This window comes from Mixophyes fleayi, chromosome 11 (genome assembly GCF_038048845.1).
Source record: "Mixophyes fleayi isolate aMixFle1 chromosome 11, aMixFle1.hap1, whole genome shotgun sequence".
Lineage (NCBI taxonomy): Eukaryota > Metazoa > Chordata > Amphibia > Anura > Limnodynastidae > Mixophyes > Mixophyes fleayi.
Genome location: NC_134412.1, coordinates 60,882,696 through 60,902,387, shown reverse-complemented (window position 1 = coordinate 60,902,387; position 19,692 = coordinate 60,882,696). Strand labels below are relative to the sequence as shown.

General features: G+C 40.7%; 1 protein-coding gene across 1 annotated transcript in view; it reads right to left on the bottom strand.

The window, feature by feature from the left end:
- The window catches only part of POU2AF2 (POU class 2 homeobox associating factor 2), a 50,081-nt gene that overhangs the window by 5,854 nt on the left and 24,535 nt on the right, over positions 1-19,692 (bottom strand). The window contains exons 3-4 of the mRNA XM_075189618.1: positions 5,811-5,853; positions 747-1,045 (exon numbers count right to left, since the gene is read on the bottom strand). Of these exons, the coding sequence (XP_075045719.1) occupies positions 747-1,045; positions 5,811-5,853 (342 nt within the window). The remainder of the gene's footprint in view (positions 1-746; positions 1,046-5,810; positions 5,854-19,692) is intronic.

Here is a 19,692-nt window from a genome sequence, read left to right as displayed (position 1 = left end):
CCTATTAGTGTGTTTATTTACTGAGACTACTCGCCTGGTGGCTGCATTTATGTTGTAAAACGTTCTGTTAGTTGTCACAATTATCCACAGAATGGAATCTGATAAACTGGCCAGTAGCCTCCAGGCTTTTTTATCACTTAACATCAGTGGCGGATCCAGGGGGGGCAATCGGGCAATGGTCTCCCCCCTAGCAGCACTAAAATCATTATATTTGGGTCCAAGACGCCGATCAAAACAAATGAAGGGGGAGGGTCCAACCACGGCCTGTGGGCGGGATTATCTGGGGCCCAGCCAATCAGAATGAAGAAGGGGTGTGATTATGCAAAATCGGCCTCCCCTAAAAATTAAGTCTGTGTCCGCCCCTGCTTAACATTCGGTAATATTAACCGATAAGTTCAAACATCAATATTTCCTTTATTTAATTGTCTAAAGCAGAGGAAGAGACTACTGGTGCCTAGTTTGGTATTTTGGTATTTTCCAGTATATGCAAATTACATTATTTCAGACTTCCTGGTACTTGCTTGCTTGCTTGGGAATGGCTGTTGCTATCTAAAAGTGGCCATTTTTATAGCTAGTCTTTCTATAGGTATTTGTCTGTAGGACTATGAAATATTATTTACCTAAAAAATGGTTCATGCTTCAGTATATCCAAACACATAAACATGACTTTCATATAAGTGTCAAAGTAATATACTGAAATGTGACTTGTTAATTTGGTATGTAGTTTGTTAAGCCATTTTTCTTACCAATAAATAATGCGATGGGTCTCCAGAGAAATGAGGTATGAGAGGCGGCAGTGATGAGGCGCTGAACAAGGGACCACCAGCAGCTGTTATTGATGTGCCCCTATAGTCGCCTATAGAATCAGTAAAATAGGGATCCAGCAAAGGTGGGTAGCTCTGCACGGATGCAGGATCACATCCTAATGACTTTGGCCCCAGTGATGATGGGTAGATCTCGTTTGAGTACTGCTTGGCTGCATGGAACTCAGATTCAGGAAGGAAAGATCTTCTGACACCATAATAACCAGATAATACAGGTGAACCTGGCAGAAAATAGTAATAATTAACATATGGTTATGGTTGACAAAGTCATTAAAAGGTAGAAAACAAATAAAAAGAATAAAGCACCATTATTTGAAATCACTCTAAGACATCCTTTGAAAAAGTCTCCTATTCAGAAATAGAGGGATTTGGACGGAGACATAGGGGGTAAATTTATTAATTTGCGGATTTGAAAAAGTGGAGATGTTGCCTATAGCAACCAATCAGATTCTAGTTATCATTTATTTAGTACAGTTTACAAAATGACAGCTAGAATCTGATTGGGTGCTATAGGCAACATCTCCACTTGTTGAAATCTGAAACTTGATATAGTTAACCCTTAGTGTCATTTGAATTATGCCATTATCATCATCATCACCATTTATTTATATAGCACCACTGATTCCCAGGGCCGGATTAAGGGAATGGAGGCCCTTGGGCTAAGGGTGCCTCCATTCCCCCGTGAGGCCCCCAATGTGAATTGAATTGAACTCATGACCCCAGTGCTGTGAGGCAGAAGTGCTAATCACTAAGCCACCATGCTGCCCAGGTAGTATTTTAACGGATTTACCATATTAGGTTGCAGATATAGTCCAATGCGCTAAAGCAATATCACCCTAATGGTAAGGCTTATCCTTTCTTGAACCAAATAACTGTTTATGGGAAAAAATCCCTGAATAGAGATGCAAAAATAATAGGTTAGATATTTCCCAATTGAGGTACTATGCGAGCGCTATCAAATAAATTATAATTAGTAGTTTGAAAAGCTTCTAGAATTGCAGGATTTTGTGGATAATCCTGCCTGATAACAAAACTGGGGAGACAAAACTTTCCAATGTTTTCCTTTTATATATATCTAATAAAAGTTATGTTTTAAAGCTAAGTGCTATCCCCGGAGTGCCTCTAGATACAAACTGCTTTTCTTTCTTTCTTTTGATATTTCTGATATTATGTGTAGGGTGCACCCTTCAAGAGGACATTTATTGCTCTTGAATATTACCTATTAAAGGATAAATTGAGGGGCAGCGTTCAATAATTATACCCGGTGCGGTTTTTCTATCTTTCTCTACGAAAACTAGTATAACCCTTGCAGTATCTCAAATAGCTTGTAACATCTGCCTTTATTTGATCACAAATTGTTTCAGTATCATCTAAAGATTTTATTATCTGCAATAACGAAACTTTTATCCATTATATATTTAGCCAGTGGAAGAAGTGGAAATTTTGAAGTGGCGGTATGAAAAATGTAATGGGCATGTAAGTGAATGCAGTTTTACCATAAAGGCAGTAGGAGAAGCAGCGGTATGGCATACCACCATATACACCCTCACTTCCACTACTGTATTTAGCAGCATTTTCTTGTATAAAGAAAACATAAGCAGGAACCCAATTCTATTGTGATTAATGTTTCTTTAATGTCAAATAAAAGATCATAAAGATTGAAGCCTAAAATGTTTTGAAAAAATACCAGAATGTTTGTTTCTAACTGAGAGGTTGGCAGCTTATAATCGAGCAGCAAATGCTGAGCTCTGAGACGTGGAAACCGAATGAGTAAACAAGAACAAATAAAGGTTGGCAGTCATGGAGGGCAATCCAATTCGGAATATGCAACGCATTTTAGAGTACTGAAGCTCTGTTGTTAGGCATTAGAATAGCGTGCAAGAGCAATCACTAAATAATCAAAGGTAAACCTACATGAGATAAATGTTCAATAAAAATAAAGATATAATAAAACATAAAAAAACATTTTAAAAGTATATTACCGTATTTCCCCATGTATAAGACGCACCTTTTTTCAAAAAATGTAGGGTCTAAAAACCGGGTGCGTCTTATACAGGGGAAGCGGGGGATCCAGAGGGGGAGGGGCAGGGCCATCTTTTCCATTGGGCACGATGGGCAGGTGCCCGGGGGCCCCATGAGCAAGGGGGCCCCATAGGCACGGCTCTTAATGAGAATAAATAATCCTGCAAAAGAAAAAACCTGCAAAAAAAACCTTCAAGGGTCACTGAGCAAGAACATCTATCTATCTCTATCGCTATCTCTATATCTGTAAACATCTATATATCTATATCTATATCTTGGGGCCCCGGTGCACTGCTTTGCCCGGGGGCCCATAATGTTGTTAAGATGGCCCTGGGGAGGGGGTGCGATTGGCAGGTCTGTTCCGCTATAGTGTGCTGAGGGGCTTGCAGCAGACACAGGCAGGGAGAGTGTACTGGCCGGCTGCTCTGATCCATAGTGCAGAGCAAGCAACACAACCTCCTTCCCTTCCCTCCGGCGACTTGTGCCAACTGATTGCAGTCAGAGCAGCTGGCCAGCACACTCTCCCTGTCTCTCTGCCGAATGGACCTGCAGGGAGAGTGTGCTGGCAGGCTGCTGCACAATCTCAGCACACTTCAGTTGAACGGAACAAAACTTTTTAACAACAAATATATATTTTTTTTAAATTTCGGAGAAAAAATGAAGGTGCGTCTTATACAATGGAGCGTCCTATACATAGGGAAATACGGTAGATCACATATAGGAGGTCATACTTGTAAGCGCAAAATGCACTTTTTACAATTGTGCAAGAAATCAGTCTGAGTTTAATATCATGATGTATTTTCTTGGAGGAAAAAAATGGTAAAAAACCCCATTTATTTATTTATTATTTTACATTTTTCGTTAATGACTATATTATTTACAGGTGATGAAAACTAAAGGTTTTTGTTCTGTGCGTTCTCTGCTGTGACTTTATATTCCCCATATGTATAGTATGTATACTGCAGTGTATTGTGTCTGTCAGAGCAGAGCATAATTAGACCCGTATTCAACAAGAGACATTTCTTCAGATCCGCTGGTAGTTGTATACTGATGTACGAATGCCCGTTTCTCACTAATTCCATGCCTAATGAAATAGCTGCGGTCCACTGAAAAATGCGTTGTATATTCAGCATTGGGTTGTCCACCTCAAGATATTGTCATTTCTTAGTTCTCACACAAAGATGCTGTTTCTTCAGTTTGTACCCATCAGTCGTCTATATTGTGTATATTACTACATGCTACAATCCTCTCAGCTGACTTTGAGCCATCCATGCTCATATTTCTTCAATACACTGTAAGCCTCCATTTGTATGATTTTTTTTTATCTCCTATTAAAGAAACATTAATTGCACTTGGTTGCTGTATTGCTCCTTTTTTTATTATTGACATACACACCACTTGCATGGATTGCTGGTTCAGGAGCTGGGCCGCGTGTGTCTAAATATTTACTTTGATCAGGAAAGCATTGCAGAGCATTCTCCCACATTGAACTTTACCTATTGTCTTCACCTTGAATCTCTTCCTGGACTTCACTTCTGAATTTGGATGGTGATCTCCACTTCCAGAGATATTTACTATATGTATATATTTTTTTTATTGCTTTAATAATTTATAATTGAGAATTACACCGTGGAGAACATGTATTATCTATGACCAATATAAGTGGATTTTTGGTAACTGCATACATTTATTATTATACTGTGAAAAGCAATTACCCACATCACAGCCAATATTTTCATCACGTTTATTTCATTAGGACTGTTTACACACAATTATATCTGGTATTTTACTTTCATATGTAGCTATTTACATATAGTCACACAGCAATTTATCACTTTTTACATACTTTTTTATTCCACTATTTCTTAGTAGGAAGGTTCTCGTTAACTACACTTTTATATTTTCTTTTAACTGAAGTGATTTTACTTCTTTAAAATTGGATATGTTACAATGGTGGTCGAAGAGAGGGTGTATACGGTGGTACGCCACAACGCCAGTTCTACTGCCTTCACTGCAAAACTATCAAATGCCATTCACTAATACCGCTTTCATTCTGCCGCCCCGGCAATATCCCGGGTATTTTAAGCCGGGTTTTTGCCGGGGCTCGGAGCGTCCCAGCTCAGAAACATCATTCATACTGCACCTGGGACCCGGGAATTTCCCGGGTTGACCCCATTCATACTGCACAAGTCTGTGCACTGGCAATTTGTGGGAGTCATCACCAGAGCAGTTTTCATTGGCTGAAAAATGGTGATGTCATTGAAAGTTTCACTTTTTCAGTGAAATATAAGCAATTTTCTCCAACAAACTCCGATTCTGCTTCAGCTTGATCTGCACTCAACCATCCACCATTTCTCCTAAACTCCTTCTCGAATCTTCCACGGGCTCCCACCGATGACATCATCCTCCAGAGACAGGCAGACAGCCAATCAGCTTATTTTCTGTGCAACCCGGGTTGAAAAAGTCGGGTTGCACCATTCATAGTGCAGGCAACCCGGGTCCGACCCGGGAATTACCCCTCGATAAATCCCGGGTTGAAGACCCGGGTTTTTAGACCCGGGATTTTTGACTTGTACCTTTCATACTGCACCAAGACCCGGGTCGTTTGAGCTCGCCCCAGCAAAAACCCGGGATTTTGGTGCAGTATGAATGGGGTATTACATTCTCATTACATGCTTTCATACCGCCACTTCTAAATTTCCATACAGACACTTCTAAAAGTGTACAAATAAAAATAAATAAATAAATAATAATGATTCCTCAGCGGCTTCCTAAACATTATTTTTTGTGACAAACATTATTAAAAAGTAACACACTTAAAGTTATTAAAATGGGACAAATCCACAATAATAAAAAGTATGAGATTGTAGCCATAAAAATAAAACAAAATAAAACACTTGTGAACATTCTCTTTTTTTGCCAAAGGCTAGACAGAATTTATATTATCTACAGTAATATACTTACTTGACATTTGGACAAATGGAGTCTGGGAAACATTGGTACTGCCCTGTAAATGAAAGACATGTTTTAACTTTTTTTCATCCAAGAATAAAGGACATAATAAAATAAAATATGAAATAAACAGTATATCAGCTCATTCTGGAATTCCAAGCCACACAAACACTGTTAAATTGTAAAGAAAACACTCAAATGGAAGCTATTAGTGAAAAACATAGATTTTTTTTAACCCCAGATGCTTATTTCAACCCTTTGGATCTCAGTGTGAAACACTAACTACAGTTGTATGTGTGTTAACTTTGGTAGCAAATTGACCCAACTTTTAGATTATCATCTCTCCCCTAGCTTGCTGTAGCAAATGGTTTAGTTATATCCTTTAAATATTTTAAATATTATCTTTTTTTTGTAATTGCCAAAACCAGCCAGCCGTAATAACAATAAAAGGAAGATAAAGTTGTAAAAGACAATCATAGGTATAAAAAAATATATATACATTTTACATTTATTAAAGTGTCTTTTGTATGCATACAAATACATTATTATTCTTTCAGGAGTGACAGTGGGTTGAAAAGGGAAACACATACAATGCTTGGTAATTAAATTACTTAAACTAGTCAAATAAAGGGTCAATTAATTTGTGAATCGTTAATAACATGAAAAATGTTTCATAAACAATCCTAAATAGTAATCTCTCATTTGCATGTAAAATAGCAACTCAGCTAGAGTGGGAATGCTGCTGCTGGAAATCAAGACACTGCAAACAAGAAATGAACACACTTAATGAGACTGGTAATTAGGAATATTTGTTTCTAAGATAGTAAAAGCAGTCTGTTAAAACTGTGGTGTAAATATACCAACTCTCGCAGCAAAATAACATATTACTGGTCAGAGGGTTCACAAGAGGGATAGTCTTTAGCAAATATTCTTGCAATGATGTTCGCTTTAAAAATTGCAATACAGTTAGGCGCTCATTGACTTTTGCGATCACTGAATTGGGTCAAGGTGAATGATATAACTATACTGTGGAGTTAAGGAGTGTCAGTGGGAAGGGGTAAATGGGGACCAACTGAAATATATATGTATAATTGTGCGTATTTCTAGGCTACCCCTAATTGATTGATATATTCTATGATATGTTGTTAGAGATCTGTTGGGTATGACAATGTGGAGACTAACTAATTTGATGCAACCATAATTTATTAACATAAATCATAAAATCAATAAATACCATAAAAGCCATAGCATAATTAAATTTGATAGAAGATGTCCGCTTTCCCTTTAATCCTTGCATAGATCATTATTATTATTATTATTATTATTATTACTATTACTATTACTATTATTATTATTATTAATAATAATAATAATAATAATTCAATAATTAATTTATAAGGCGCCACAGATTCCTTAGCGCCGGACACAGAAGCAAGTAACAAATAGATGAGGTAATACATGAGTGTGAGTAATGCTATGGGGACTCACACAGAGTGCAGCAAAAAACATGACAGCACGAACGAGGGATTCAGACAGTAGACAGAAGTGAGACAATAGGTAGAGAGGACCCTGCCGACGAGAGCTTACATTCTAGAGGTGGGGAGGGGGGGCGGCGAGAGTCTGTAGGACCAACTGGGAAGAGATGGAGATGGCAGACAAAGAAGAAGAAGATGTGATGGATAGTATGGTTAGTAGGTGGTAGGATAGGCAAGCTTGAAAAGGTGAGTTTTGAGTGAGCGTTGGAAGGACTTAAGGTTGAGGGAGAGTCAAGTGAGATGGGGTAGTAAGTTCCAAAGATTAGGGGAAGCACGGCAAAATACAAGTGTTACTATATTTACACCGGAGTTTAAAACAGACATTGCTTTTGGCATAGTTGGGATAAATATTCCTAATTAATAGTCTTATTGAGTGTGTTCATATTTTGTTTGCTGTGCCTTGATTTTTGTGAGCTTGTTGGGCAGTAACATTACAACTCAAGCCCCATTGTTATTGGACATGAGATTACTACTAAGGTTGCAGGGGCAATAGTTCACAAAATTTTACTCTACATATAGTTTGCTACTCCTTAATGATATCTCTACGAGTGTGGATCCTTCAACTGTTGGTTGCTTTTTAATGAGTGCAGGTCCACTTGTTGATGTGCATTTTTATTACTAATTTAATAAATTAGAGATTGTTTTATGAAACAGTTTTATTGTTATTAATGATTCACAAATTCATTGAGTCTTTATTTGGCTGGTTTAAGACACTTGATTTCTAAGCGCTGTACGCTTTTCCCTTTTTAACGTTACTGTGTATGATAAAGATTCAGCAGCTCCTACATTACAGCTGTTGGCATCACTTTTATAAATATAATTCAGAGCCTTGAAGGTTTTTATTCTTCTGTGTTAGTATTCTCTATCCACTCATTCATCTCATAGTCAAGTGCAGGGGAATTACAGGCACCCAGAATCTCCCCTTCTAGAACAGGCATGCTGGTTAAAGTATGAAGGGAAACTGTTGCACTGATTGTTATAGCACTGCACAAGCCCACAAATTCCTCTTTGCATGGTAGTTTGGTTTTACTGGCTTTTCCAGAGTAGGACATATACATATATAAAACTTCTGCACTTACACCTGTACCTATAGTATGTTTCCATGGGTTCATTTTTTACATCTCATATCTATATGCATAATTCCATGGGGGTTATACAGAGCTGATAACTTGGTTCCAGTTGACAAAAATTCAAAGTCCATTCAAAATCAGTTTAAATAGGGGATTAATATATGAGCGACTTTACATTATGTTATGAGCTAGTATAATGTTCCTAAACAATACCGTGAGCAACCTGAAATTACTCACAATCTCAATGCTGATCCTGCATTACAATTATTTTCAGATTGGATACTACTATATCAAAGGTTTCGAATTCTGATTGTAAATGTTTGTTGGCTGTTTACTGTTCCCCACCATATAAATACTATTTATTGTTTAGGAGCGTAGACAACTCATAAAATCAATATTTCAGTTTTCTACAGATTCACATTTTATTAATAAATAGCAAAAGCAACAAATAAACAATAAATACATACAAAAAAAAAATACATGTTTTTCTTACCAACAACATATAAACATGTGCAACATACTTTGCTTTCCTCAACTAGCATTACTAACTGGTGGCTCAATTTCTTTATATTCTGTATTTCATATGTTTAAATAATTTATCCAGTTGCTAATGATGTACATGGCTTTCCATAGTTGCTTTGGTGAGTCGATGATTATAGCATAGAGAGAGTGACGAATAGTCAAACATGTTTTCTGTAGATTCCTATCCATGCTGGAATCATAGATCATTTTAACCAATTAGAGCAATTTGTCATTTAGAACATCTTTACCTATAATACACCGGATAGCATTAGCTGTATATACAGACCTGTTAATGTATTTAGCTCAATTAAGTAGGTATGCATATCCTGAGCTGTAGCATTTAATATTTTCATCACTGAAACTATAGGAGCTGCACTATTCACTACAAGTGTTAACTGAGTAACAAAAAATAAAGATAATTAATGCAAACATATAAACTTTACTATACAAACAAGTCATTCTTACTAATAGTAAAGCAAACACCAATTACAAAAACAAACAAACAAAAAGGCGGTAGCATCAAACATGCCCAATTACTTATTATTTTGAGACACAGGAGATGACGAACTTTGCAATTTTTGCATACAGCAAACAGTAAGTTCCTGCTGCATACGGCAGACAAATTCATAGGTTAAAATTTGAATGAAATTTGCCCATCGGAGGTTTCTTGAAAGCAGCAGCTGTCCAGAAAGGAAAAACCCTACATGAAAATAGCCGCTGCAAAATCAGCGTGTTTACCGTTTGGCAAAACTAAAGGGTTGATGAAAGATGAAGAAAGAGTTTTCTGCAACAATACCACAATACCATAGCTATTTGGATAAGCAGAAAATTGCCTGATGTATCATCCTGAAAGCTTTGCACTTAAAATATTTTTAAACATGAACATGCAGCCGTTGCAAAGATTATGGCAAAACTAATTCCAGGGATTTAACAGTGTTTATATATAAACAAAGACTTTTATGGGAGGCCATAGGCAACATTTTTCCTTAAAGTATAAAAGAAGAAAAATGATTGACCCACACTGAGCTCAATTCCATGCGTATTCCAGAGAAAAGGGCAAATTGTTTTTTGTATTTCACCAAACTGCATATACACTACATATATTTATCATTAATTTTGCTAACACTCCATTAGAAAATGAACAAAGTGAACAAAATAAGCACTGACTGGAGTGAAGGACTGAAATGATTGTTGAGGTAGACATAAGCCCCCCAGTTACAACGTTCACTAGTTAAAATGAGCAGATGTTCTAGCATTAAAGAGTTCTTCTTTAAAGGTCTCATGGGCATGAGGCTAAAAATAATGATGGCCCTATCCCGTCAATTTGAATAACTTACTGTCCCTCAAACAAATCATGATTTTGATGGTATATTTACTTGTTCAAAAATGAATGAAAGCACTTTCTTCCCCAAGAATTAATAAAATAAATAAATCATCAATAAATTTTTGTTTTGAATAAGTTGCTTTACTAAATTAACTTGGAATGCTGGTAGCTATTGACAATAAACAGCAGGCACAGTGGGTCCATTTTGCATTTTTACTATCAATAGCTTTTTGTGCTACATGAGTATTTAGCATTAGGGAACAGTGGTTACTACATGTATGCACTAGAAAAAAAGTTGTATTGAGCATGACAATGTGAAGCACTGGAACTATATAAACAAATAAAACATCAATGTAAATGAGTGTTAAATGAATAACCTTGCTCCCAGCGACTATTTATACCTATCTATACATTTTTTTAAAAACATGTTAATAATCTCATACTTTGACAAAACATTAATCTACTTGGAATTCGGAATTCTATTTCCTACACAAGTGCTAGAATCAGATATTTCTACATTCATTGTGTCTTGTTATTTACTAAAGAGACTTTTCCTTATTTTCAGTTCTCTGAGGCAGCCCTCACAAACAGAAAGACTGTCTGTTACATCCTCAGACTCTGCTATAGACTTGTGACCATACCTGAGTTTGTGGACATACCATGATAGAACTGGATAGACATACTTTAATTTAACAGCTTGTTGAACAAAGGCAACCATAAATACTTTTACTGTAATATTGCAGTTTTATTTTTAAGTCAGTAGGTAAAGTTCAGGGGTTATATTTACTAAATTGTGAGTTTAAAAAAGTGGGGATGCTGCCTATAGCAACCAATCTAGCTGTCATTTTGTAGAATGCACTAAATATGTGATAACTAGAATCTGATTGGTTATTATAGGCAACATCTCCACTTTTTCAAACCCGCAGTTTAGTAAATATACCCTCCAGGAATTAGATACTGACACACCAAGATGTCAGAATTTGGCGACTAACAATGGGGTTACTCCATCCACATTCTCAGACATTTTGGGGGCTCATTAGGCATCAGTTTTTACTTTAAATAGTCACACAAGAATGACTTTCTGGAAGAACAGAATTCTAGGATCAAGATTTGGAGGACAGTCTTGCTGTAACATTGTCTGTGGTAGTGGACAGCAAGAATATTCTCCCATCAAAGGACGGGCATTGAATATTCTTAAATTTCGAAGCCCGTATTGTACCCATTCCCGTAAACAGGTAAGGCAACAGCTAGCCTTTGCTTTGGAAGGCAGCCTACATATACGGTTTCCTCTGCAGAACACGGCAATGGCAGTTCTTTACTTTAGGTCCAAGCCCATTTTTATTACTTTATGCTATATTGTTCTATATTGTAGGCAGGCCCGATGCTGCCATTAGGCAGATATAGGCTGCTGCCTAGGGCGCCAGCTTCTGCGGGGAGCCACTGATGTCGGACACTGTTGTGTAATGCTGTGCGGTAGCAGCTGAGCTCAACTTCCTCAGCCACGGGCCGCTGCACAGTTTCAGATCCATGGGGGATGGGGAGATTGATCGCACTCCCCCTGGCACATTGCCAATGGGACACCCTGTTCCTCTTCCACCACCCCCCCCACTTCACCACTTGTTGGGTGTGACATCATCATCACATCCCGGCAAAGAGGAGCAGCAGTCTGAAGAAAAGACATCAAGTAAGTAAGAAATGGTGTGCTGCAGGGGAGGGTTTAGTGTGATGCAGGGGGGACAGTGAGATGCAGGGGGTGCAGTGTGATGCAAAGGGACAGAGCTATCCAGGAAGGGGCAGTTTGATTCAGGGTGGCAGTGTGATGCAGGGGGACAGTGTGATGCGGGGAGCAATGTAATGCAGAGGGGACAGTGTGATGTGGTGGAGAGGACAGTGTGATGCAGAAGGGACAGTGTGATTCAGGGGAGCCAGTGTGATGCAGAGGGACAATGTGAGACAGTAGGGAGGCAGTATGGTGTAGGAGAGACAGTGTAATGTGGGTGGGACAGTGTGATGTAGGGTGACAGTGTGATGCAGGGGGAGCAGTGTGATGCAGGGGAGCCAGTGTGATGCAGGGGGGCAGTGTGATGCAGGGGGGGGCAGTGTGATGCAGGGGGACAGTGTGATGCAAGGGAGACATGTGATGCAGGGGGATAGTGTGATGCAGGAGGCACAGTGTGATACAGGGAGACAGTGTGATGCAGGGGGGGACAGTGTAATGCAGTGGGACAGTGTGATGCAGGGGAAACAGTGTGATGCAGGGGGAACAATGTGATGCAAGGAGGGCAGTGTGATGCAGTGGGGAAAGTGTGATGCAGGGGGGCCAGTGTGATGCAGGGGGACAGTGTCATGTGGGGATGCTGTGTGATAAAGGGGAACAGTGTCATGTGCGGCGGCAGTGTGATGCAGGGTGATCATAGTGATGGATGGGGACAGTGTGATGCTGGGTGGACAGTGTGATTCAGGGAGACAGTGTTATGCAAAGGGGGCAGCGTGATGCAGGGGGCATAGTGTGATACAGCTGAACAGTGTGTTAAGTGGGGCAGTATGATGCAGGAGAAACATTTTGATGGATGGGAAACAGTGTGATATATGGGGACATTGTGATGCAGGGATGACGGTGTGAAGCAAAGGGGGCAGTATGATGCAGGGGGACATTACGATTTATGGGAAACATAGTGATACAGGGGGAACAGTGTGTTGCAGGGGGACAGTGATGCAGGGGGGCAGAGTTATGCAAGGGGAGTGTGTGATGCAGGGGGGCAGTGTGATGCAGTGGGCACAGTGTTATGCAGGGGGACAGTGTAATCTAAGGGGGGCATTGTGATGCAGGGGGACAGTGTGATGTAGTGGATGCAGGGTGATACAGGGGGACAGTGTGATGTGGGGGCAGTGTGATATGGGGAATAGTGTGATGCGGGGAGTGGGGGCAGTGTGATGCAGGGGGATAGATTGATTAAGGGAGGACATTGTGATGCAGGCTGGCAGTGTGATACAGGGAGGACAGTGTGATGCATGGGGACAGTGCGATGCAGGAGGGCAGTGTGATGCAGTGGGCACAGTGTTATGCTGGGGGACAGTGTAAGCTAAGGGGGGCAGTGTGATGCAGGGGGGGCAGTGTGATGCAGGGGGACAGTGTAATGCAGTGGTTGCAGGGTGATACAGGGGGACAGTGTGATGTGGGAGCAGTGTGATACAGGAGGATGGTGTGATATGGGGAATAGTGTGATGTGGGGAGGGGAACAGTGTGATGCAGGGGGATAGATTGATTCAGGGAGGACATTGTGATGCAGGGTGGCAGTGTGATACAGGGAGGACAGTGTGATGCAGGGGGACAGTGTGATGCAAGGGGGGCAGTGTGATGCAGGGGGGATAGTGTGTTGCAGGGGGGATAGTGTGATACATCGGGACAGTGTGTTGCAGGCGGGCAGTGTGATGAAGGGGGGATAGTGTGATACAGTGGGACAGTGTGTTGCAGGGGGAGCAGTGTGATGCAGGGAAGACAGTGTGATGCAGAATGGACATTGGGATGGATGGGGGTACAGTGTGATGCAGAGGGACATTGTGATGCAGGGGGGACAGTGTTAAGCAAAGGGGGAGCAGTGTGATGCAGGGAGACAGTGTGATGCAAAGGGACGGTGTGATGCAGGGGAACAGTGTGATGGAGGGGACATTGTGATATGTGATGCAGTGGCAGTAATGTGATGAAGGGGACAGCAGTGTGATGAAGGGGGCAGCAGTGTGATGAAGGGGACAGCAGTGTGATGAAGGGGACAGCAGTGTGATGAAGGGGGCAGCAGTGTGAATCAGGGAGCAGCAATATGATGAAGGTGGGGCCCAGTGTGATGAAGGAGGGTACAGTGTGATGAAAGCAGCAGCAGTGTGATGAAGTGGGTATTGTTTGATGAAGGGAATGTTAGGGCGTTTCAGATTACTCGACATCTCCATTTGGACTAATACAGGAAAGATGCCCATTGCATTTAACAAGTTCATAATACATAAAAAAAATGACTCAAATCATCACAAAAAATTGTCTGTTGTCAACTTATGTTGTCAAGTTTTTTGTTTCAAAATCTAACACTTGGATAGCTGCCCTCTAGAAATCCTGTGTTTGTCCAGTGGAGTCTGGACAGCATTCTGCATCAAACATCACTGCATCTGAACTGCTGGAGGTATAAGGCTTATAATATGTATTTTTATAAAAGTCAATTGTGTGAGGATCTGGGAAGATGGTATTTGGTGTGGAGGAAGGAAAGGGGGTGCAGTAGTTTGAAACTTTGCCTAGGGAGCCGAGAAACCTTGCACCTGCCCTGACTGTAGGACGCAATTCCAGGGTACATAGACTTAAACAAGGATATGGAACTATGTGGTTACTTAACATATAATAATGATAATGGCAGACCAGTAGCATCTGGGACACAAAAAAGCCACTTTATTAGGACAAGGTGACCTAAGATACTTTGTGTTCACAGCATATATACTTAATAGTACAGTACAAAGTACTATACCCAGTTTAGCTCATATGACACCCAACATTTTCTATAATGTTTACTCTGCTTTAGCCTTTTATAAATAATAAATGCTATTTTGTCACTTGTTGACAAGATACAGTGGCTCTATTGCTATGACTTACTGACTCCAGTTTCAACCTGTGGCCAGATGGCAGGGTCAGTAAGACCTTACAGCAATTGAGTTGCCATAAAAGCATGTTAAAAATATTGATGTTCTGTGATAAAAAAAAATCTATAGAATAATCAACTAAATTAGAGAAATCTTTTGAACAATGAAAACATTTGAAAAATGGTCCAGAAATTAGTTTTAACAAATATATTTACATTGACATAAACATGTTTATGTCAATGTAAATACATTTATCGAGGTATGCTCTGCTTTTACATCACTTGCTGTATTGAGACAGACACAACACAGTGCTGGATACATACTATACATATGCGGAATATAAAGTCCTAGCAGAATGCACAGAAGAAAAAATTATTCAATTATTGTCACCTGTTATTAATAGTCAGTGATGGAAAAACATTTTAAAAAGGTGTTTTTTGCTCTTTTTTACTTCTTCCAGGAAATATATTTATCAGGATCTTGTTAATGTCCAATGTACATCAACTGCATTTTTACAGTTGCTTTGTATTGCAAATACATGTTCTAGCATGCTTACGCAACCATTATCACAATCACTCGGCACTTACACCTGCCTGTAGCTGGTGCAAGTGCTACGACTGAAAAACAAGTACCTTAGGGATTCCCAAAGCTTGATTTGGACACTGCTGACTATGTGCATATGCCAAGTCCCCTCCCTGTTCCGCTCATGAAATAGTAGGCTGTTGGAAGTGTCCAGGGGCGCACAGAGGATTGTCGGGGGTGGGGTTTCTCCCTGCAGCCCCAAAAAAAACCCAAAAAACAAACCCGAGAGAGCTGCTGTGCATGCGCACGCGCATGCGCAGCAGCTCCGTTTCGCCAGCGCTGTCCTATACAGCAGCCGCGGCGCTGTCTAAGAAGCGTCTGCGGCAGTGCTGTATAAAATACACGACAGTGGCCACTTAGTTAGCGCAGGGGGGGTTTCTAGAGACTCAGAAACCCCCCTGCGTGCGCCACTGGTGTCCTTTGCGTTTGAAGATGAATTGGATGTTCTTGCGCTCACTGGCGTATAGTTTGTTTCTAGGAATGCACAGTGCAATTTAATGCAAAATACAGTACGTATCAGCATTTACTTTCCTTAATGAATGAGACCCACAGCACTGGGGTCATCAGTTCGATTCCCGACCATGGCCTTATCTGTGAGGAGTTTATATGTTCTCCCCATGTTTGCGTGGGTTTCCTCCGGGTGTTCCAGTTTCCTCCCAAACTCCAAAAGCATACTAGTAGGTTAATTGTCTGCTATTAAATTGACCTTAGTCTCTCGGTCTGTGTCTGTGTGTGTTAGGGGATTTAGATTGTAAGCTCCAATAGGGCAGGGACTGATGTGAGTGTGTTCTCCGTGCAGCGCTGCGGAATTAGTGGCGCTATATAAATAAATAGATGATGATGATAAAAACTAAATGAGTAAAGAAAACCATCAGGCACAATGTGGCAATAATACCCTAACCCCCTTGTCAGCCTTTGACCAGAGACTGGATGTCCGTGTGGGACAGAACTACCAAATGTGCAATAATAACACCATATATACTAGAGATGAGCGCACTCGGATTTCTGAAATCCGAGCCCACCCGAACGTTGCGGATCCGAGCCGGATCCGAGACAGATCCGGGTATTGCCGCCAATTGCAAAACTGAAAGCGAGGCTCTGAGTCATAATCCCGCTGTCGCATCTCGCGATACTCGGATCCTATAAATTCCCCGCTAGTCGCCGCCATCTTCACTCGGGCATTGATCAGGGTAGAGGGAGGATGTGTTAGGTGGTCCTCTGTCCTGCTATATCTCGTGCTGTTCAGTTCTGTTCTGTGCTGTGCTGTGCTGTGCTCTGTGTCCTGTTCAGTCCAGTGGTGCTGTGTCTTGTGCTCTGTCCTTCTGAGTTCAGTGGTGCTGCTGGGTCCTGTGCTGTGTCCTGTTCAGTCCAGTGGTGCTGTGTCCTGTGCTCTGTCCTTCTGAGTTCAGTGGTGCTGCTGGGTCCTGTGCTGTGTCCTGTTCAGTCCAGTGGTGCTGTGTCCTGTGCTCTGTCCTTCTGAGTTCAGTGGTGCTGCTGGGTCCTGTGCTGTGTCCTGTTCAGTCCAGTGGTGCTGTGTCCTGTGCTCTGTCCTTCTGAGTTCAGTGGTGCTGCTGGGTCCTGTGCTGTGTCCTGTTCAGTCCAGTGGTGCTGTGTCCTGTGCTCTGTCCTTCTAAGGGCATTGTTATTTCCCCATTATTCCTAAATTATAAAAAATTTCAAAAATAGTTATAAAAAAAATTACAAAAAAAGTAATTATAAAAAAAAATAAAAAAAATATCCCAAAACAATCCTGCAGTATAAGTCCATTGGTACTGCTATATTACAAAGTTCACTGATTCAGCAGTATAAGTCTAGTGGTACTGCTATATTACAAAGTTCACTGATTTTGCAGTATAAGTCCATTGGTACTGCTATATTACAAAGTTCACTCATTCTGCAGTATAAGTCCATTGGTACTGCAATATTACAAAGTTCACTCATTCTGCAGTATAAGTCCAGTGGTACTGTAATATTACAATGTTCACACATTCTGCAGTATAAGTCCATTGGTACTGCATATTACAAAGTTCACTGATTTTGCAGTATAAGTCCATTGTTACTGCCATATTACAAATTTCACTGATCCTGCAGTATAAGTCCAGTGGTACTGCAATATTACAAAGTTCACTGATTCAGCAGTATAAGTCCATTGTTGTTACTGCCATATTACAAATTTCACTGATTCTGCAGTATAAGTCCAGTGGTACTGCTGTATAACTCCAGTCCAGTGGTACTCTCCTGTGCCGCATATAATTTTTAAAGGCTTTGCCAAGTGTGTGTGGCTTAGGGGTACACTCTCTTGTGCTACATATAATGCAGAACAAAAATTTGGAGGATAAAGTAGGGAAAGATCAAGACCCACTTCCTCCTAATGCTGAAGCTGCTGCCACTAGTCATGACATAGACGATGAAATGCCATCAACGTCGTCTTCCAAGCCCGATGCCCAATCTCGTAGTACAGGGCATGTAAAATCCAAAAAGCCCAAGTTAAGAAAAAGTAGCAAAAAGAAAAACTTAAAATCATCTGCGGAGAAACGTAAAGTTGCCAATATGCCATTTACGACACGGAGTGGCAAGGAACGGCTTAGGCCTGGCCCGTGTTCATGACTAGTGGTTCAGCTTCACCCAAGGATCTTAGCCCTCCTCCTCCTCCCCCCCTACAAAAAAATTGAAGAGAGTTATGCTGTCAGCAACAAAACAGCAAACAACTCTGCCTTCTAAAGAGAAATTATCACAAATCCCCAAGGCGAGTCCAAGGGTGTTGGTGGTTGTCAAGCCTGACCTTCCCATCACTGTACAGGAAGAGGTGGCTCGGGAGGAGGCTATTGATGTAGCTGGCGCTGTGGAGGAACTTGATGATGAGGATGCTGATGTGGTTATTGTAAATGAGGCACCAGGGGGGGAAACAGCTGATGTCCATGGGATTAAAAAGCCCATTGTCATGCCTGGTCAGAAGACCAAAAAATGCACCTCTTCGGTCTGGAGTTATTTTTATCCAAATCCGGCCAACCAATGTATGGCCATATGTAGCTTATGTAAAGCTCAAATAAGCAGGGGTAAGGATCTTGCCCATCTAGGGACATCCTCCCTTTTACGTCACCTGTATAACCTTCATAGTTCAGTGGTTAGTTCAGGAACTGGGGCTAGGACCGTCATCAGTACAGGGACACCTAAATCCCTTGGTCCTGTTGGATACACACCAGCAACACCCTCCTCGTCAACTTCCTCCACGATCTCCATCAGATTCAGTCCTGCAGCCAAAGTCACAAGCCAGACTGAGTCCTCTTCAATAAGGGATTTATCCGAGGAATCCTGCAGCAGTACGCCTACTACTGCTACTGCTGCTGTTGCTGCTGTTAGTCGGTCATCTTCCAAGAGGGGAAGTCGAAAGACCGCTAAGTCTTTCACAAAACAATTGACCGTTAAACAGTCGTTTGCCATGAGCACAAAGTAAAACTAAATTACAACCAATTAAACAAATTAAACCAAAAGTTCAATGCCCAGTCATAATAAAAAAAAGAGGTATTGACGTCCTCGAACTACTGTACTGTTTATAACTTAGAAACACTACACTGGAAAGCTTGAGCCTTTAAATGAAATAGTTACTCTTCATTGCACGAATATTTGCAACAGGGTCAGTTTTTTGTTTAACAAAGTCAACAAATAACACTTCGACCCTGTCTGTCTTTCACATACTTGATGGGATCTGAATGATGAATGCTCAGTACCATGGTCGTCTAAAACAAGAGGTATTGACGTGCTCGAACTACTGTAGGGTTTATAACTTAAAAACACTACACTTGAAAGTCGGAGGAGGTATTGTGGCCCCGGTACCAAATTGGGTACCGGGACCACTCCACTATGCAGTCCAGAAAGCTACCTCGGTGAAACGTTTTGGACTAAAAACAATATTGTGAGGTGTTCAGAATAGACTGGAAATTAGTGGAAATGATTGTTATTGAATGTTATTGATGTTAATAATAGCGTAGGAGTGAAAATAAACCAAAAAAACTTGATTTTAACACTTTTTATGTTTTTTTCAAAATAAATCCAAATCCAAAACCTTAAATCCGAACCAAAACCTTTCGTCAGGTGTTTTGTGAAACAAATCCGAACCCAAAACCTCAAGCAAATCCGAACCCAAAACACAAAACACGAGACACCAAAAGTGGCCGGTGCACATCCCTAATATACACATAATCATAATAATGGTCATTATTCTGGCAGTAGTTTAATGACTTGCT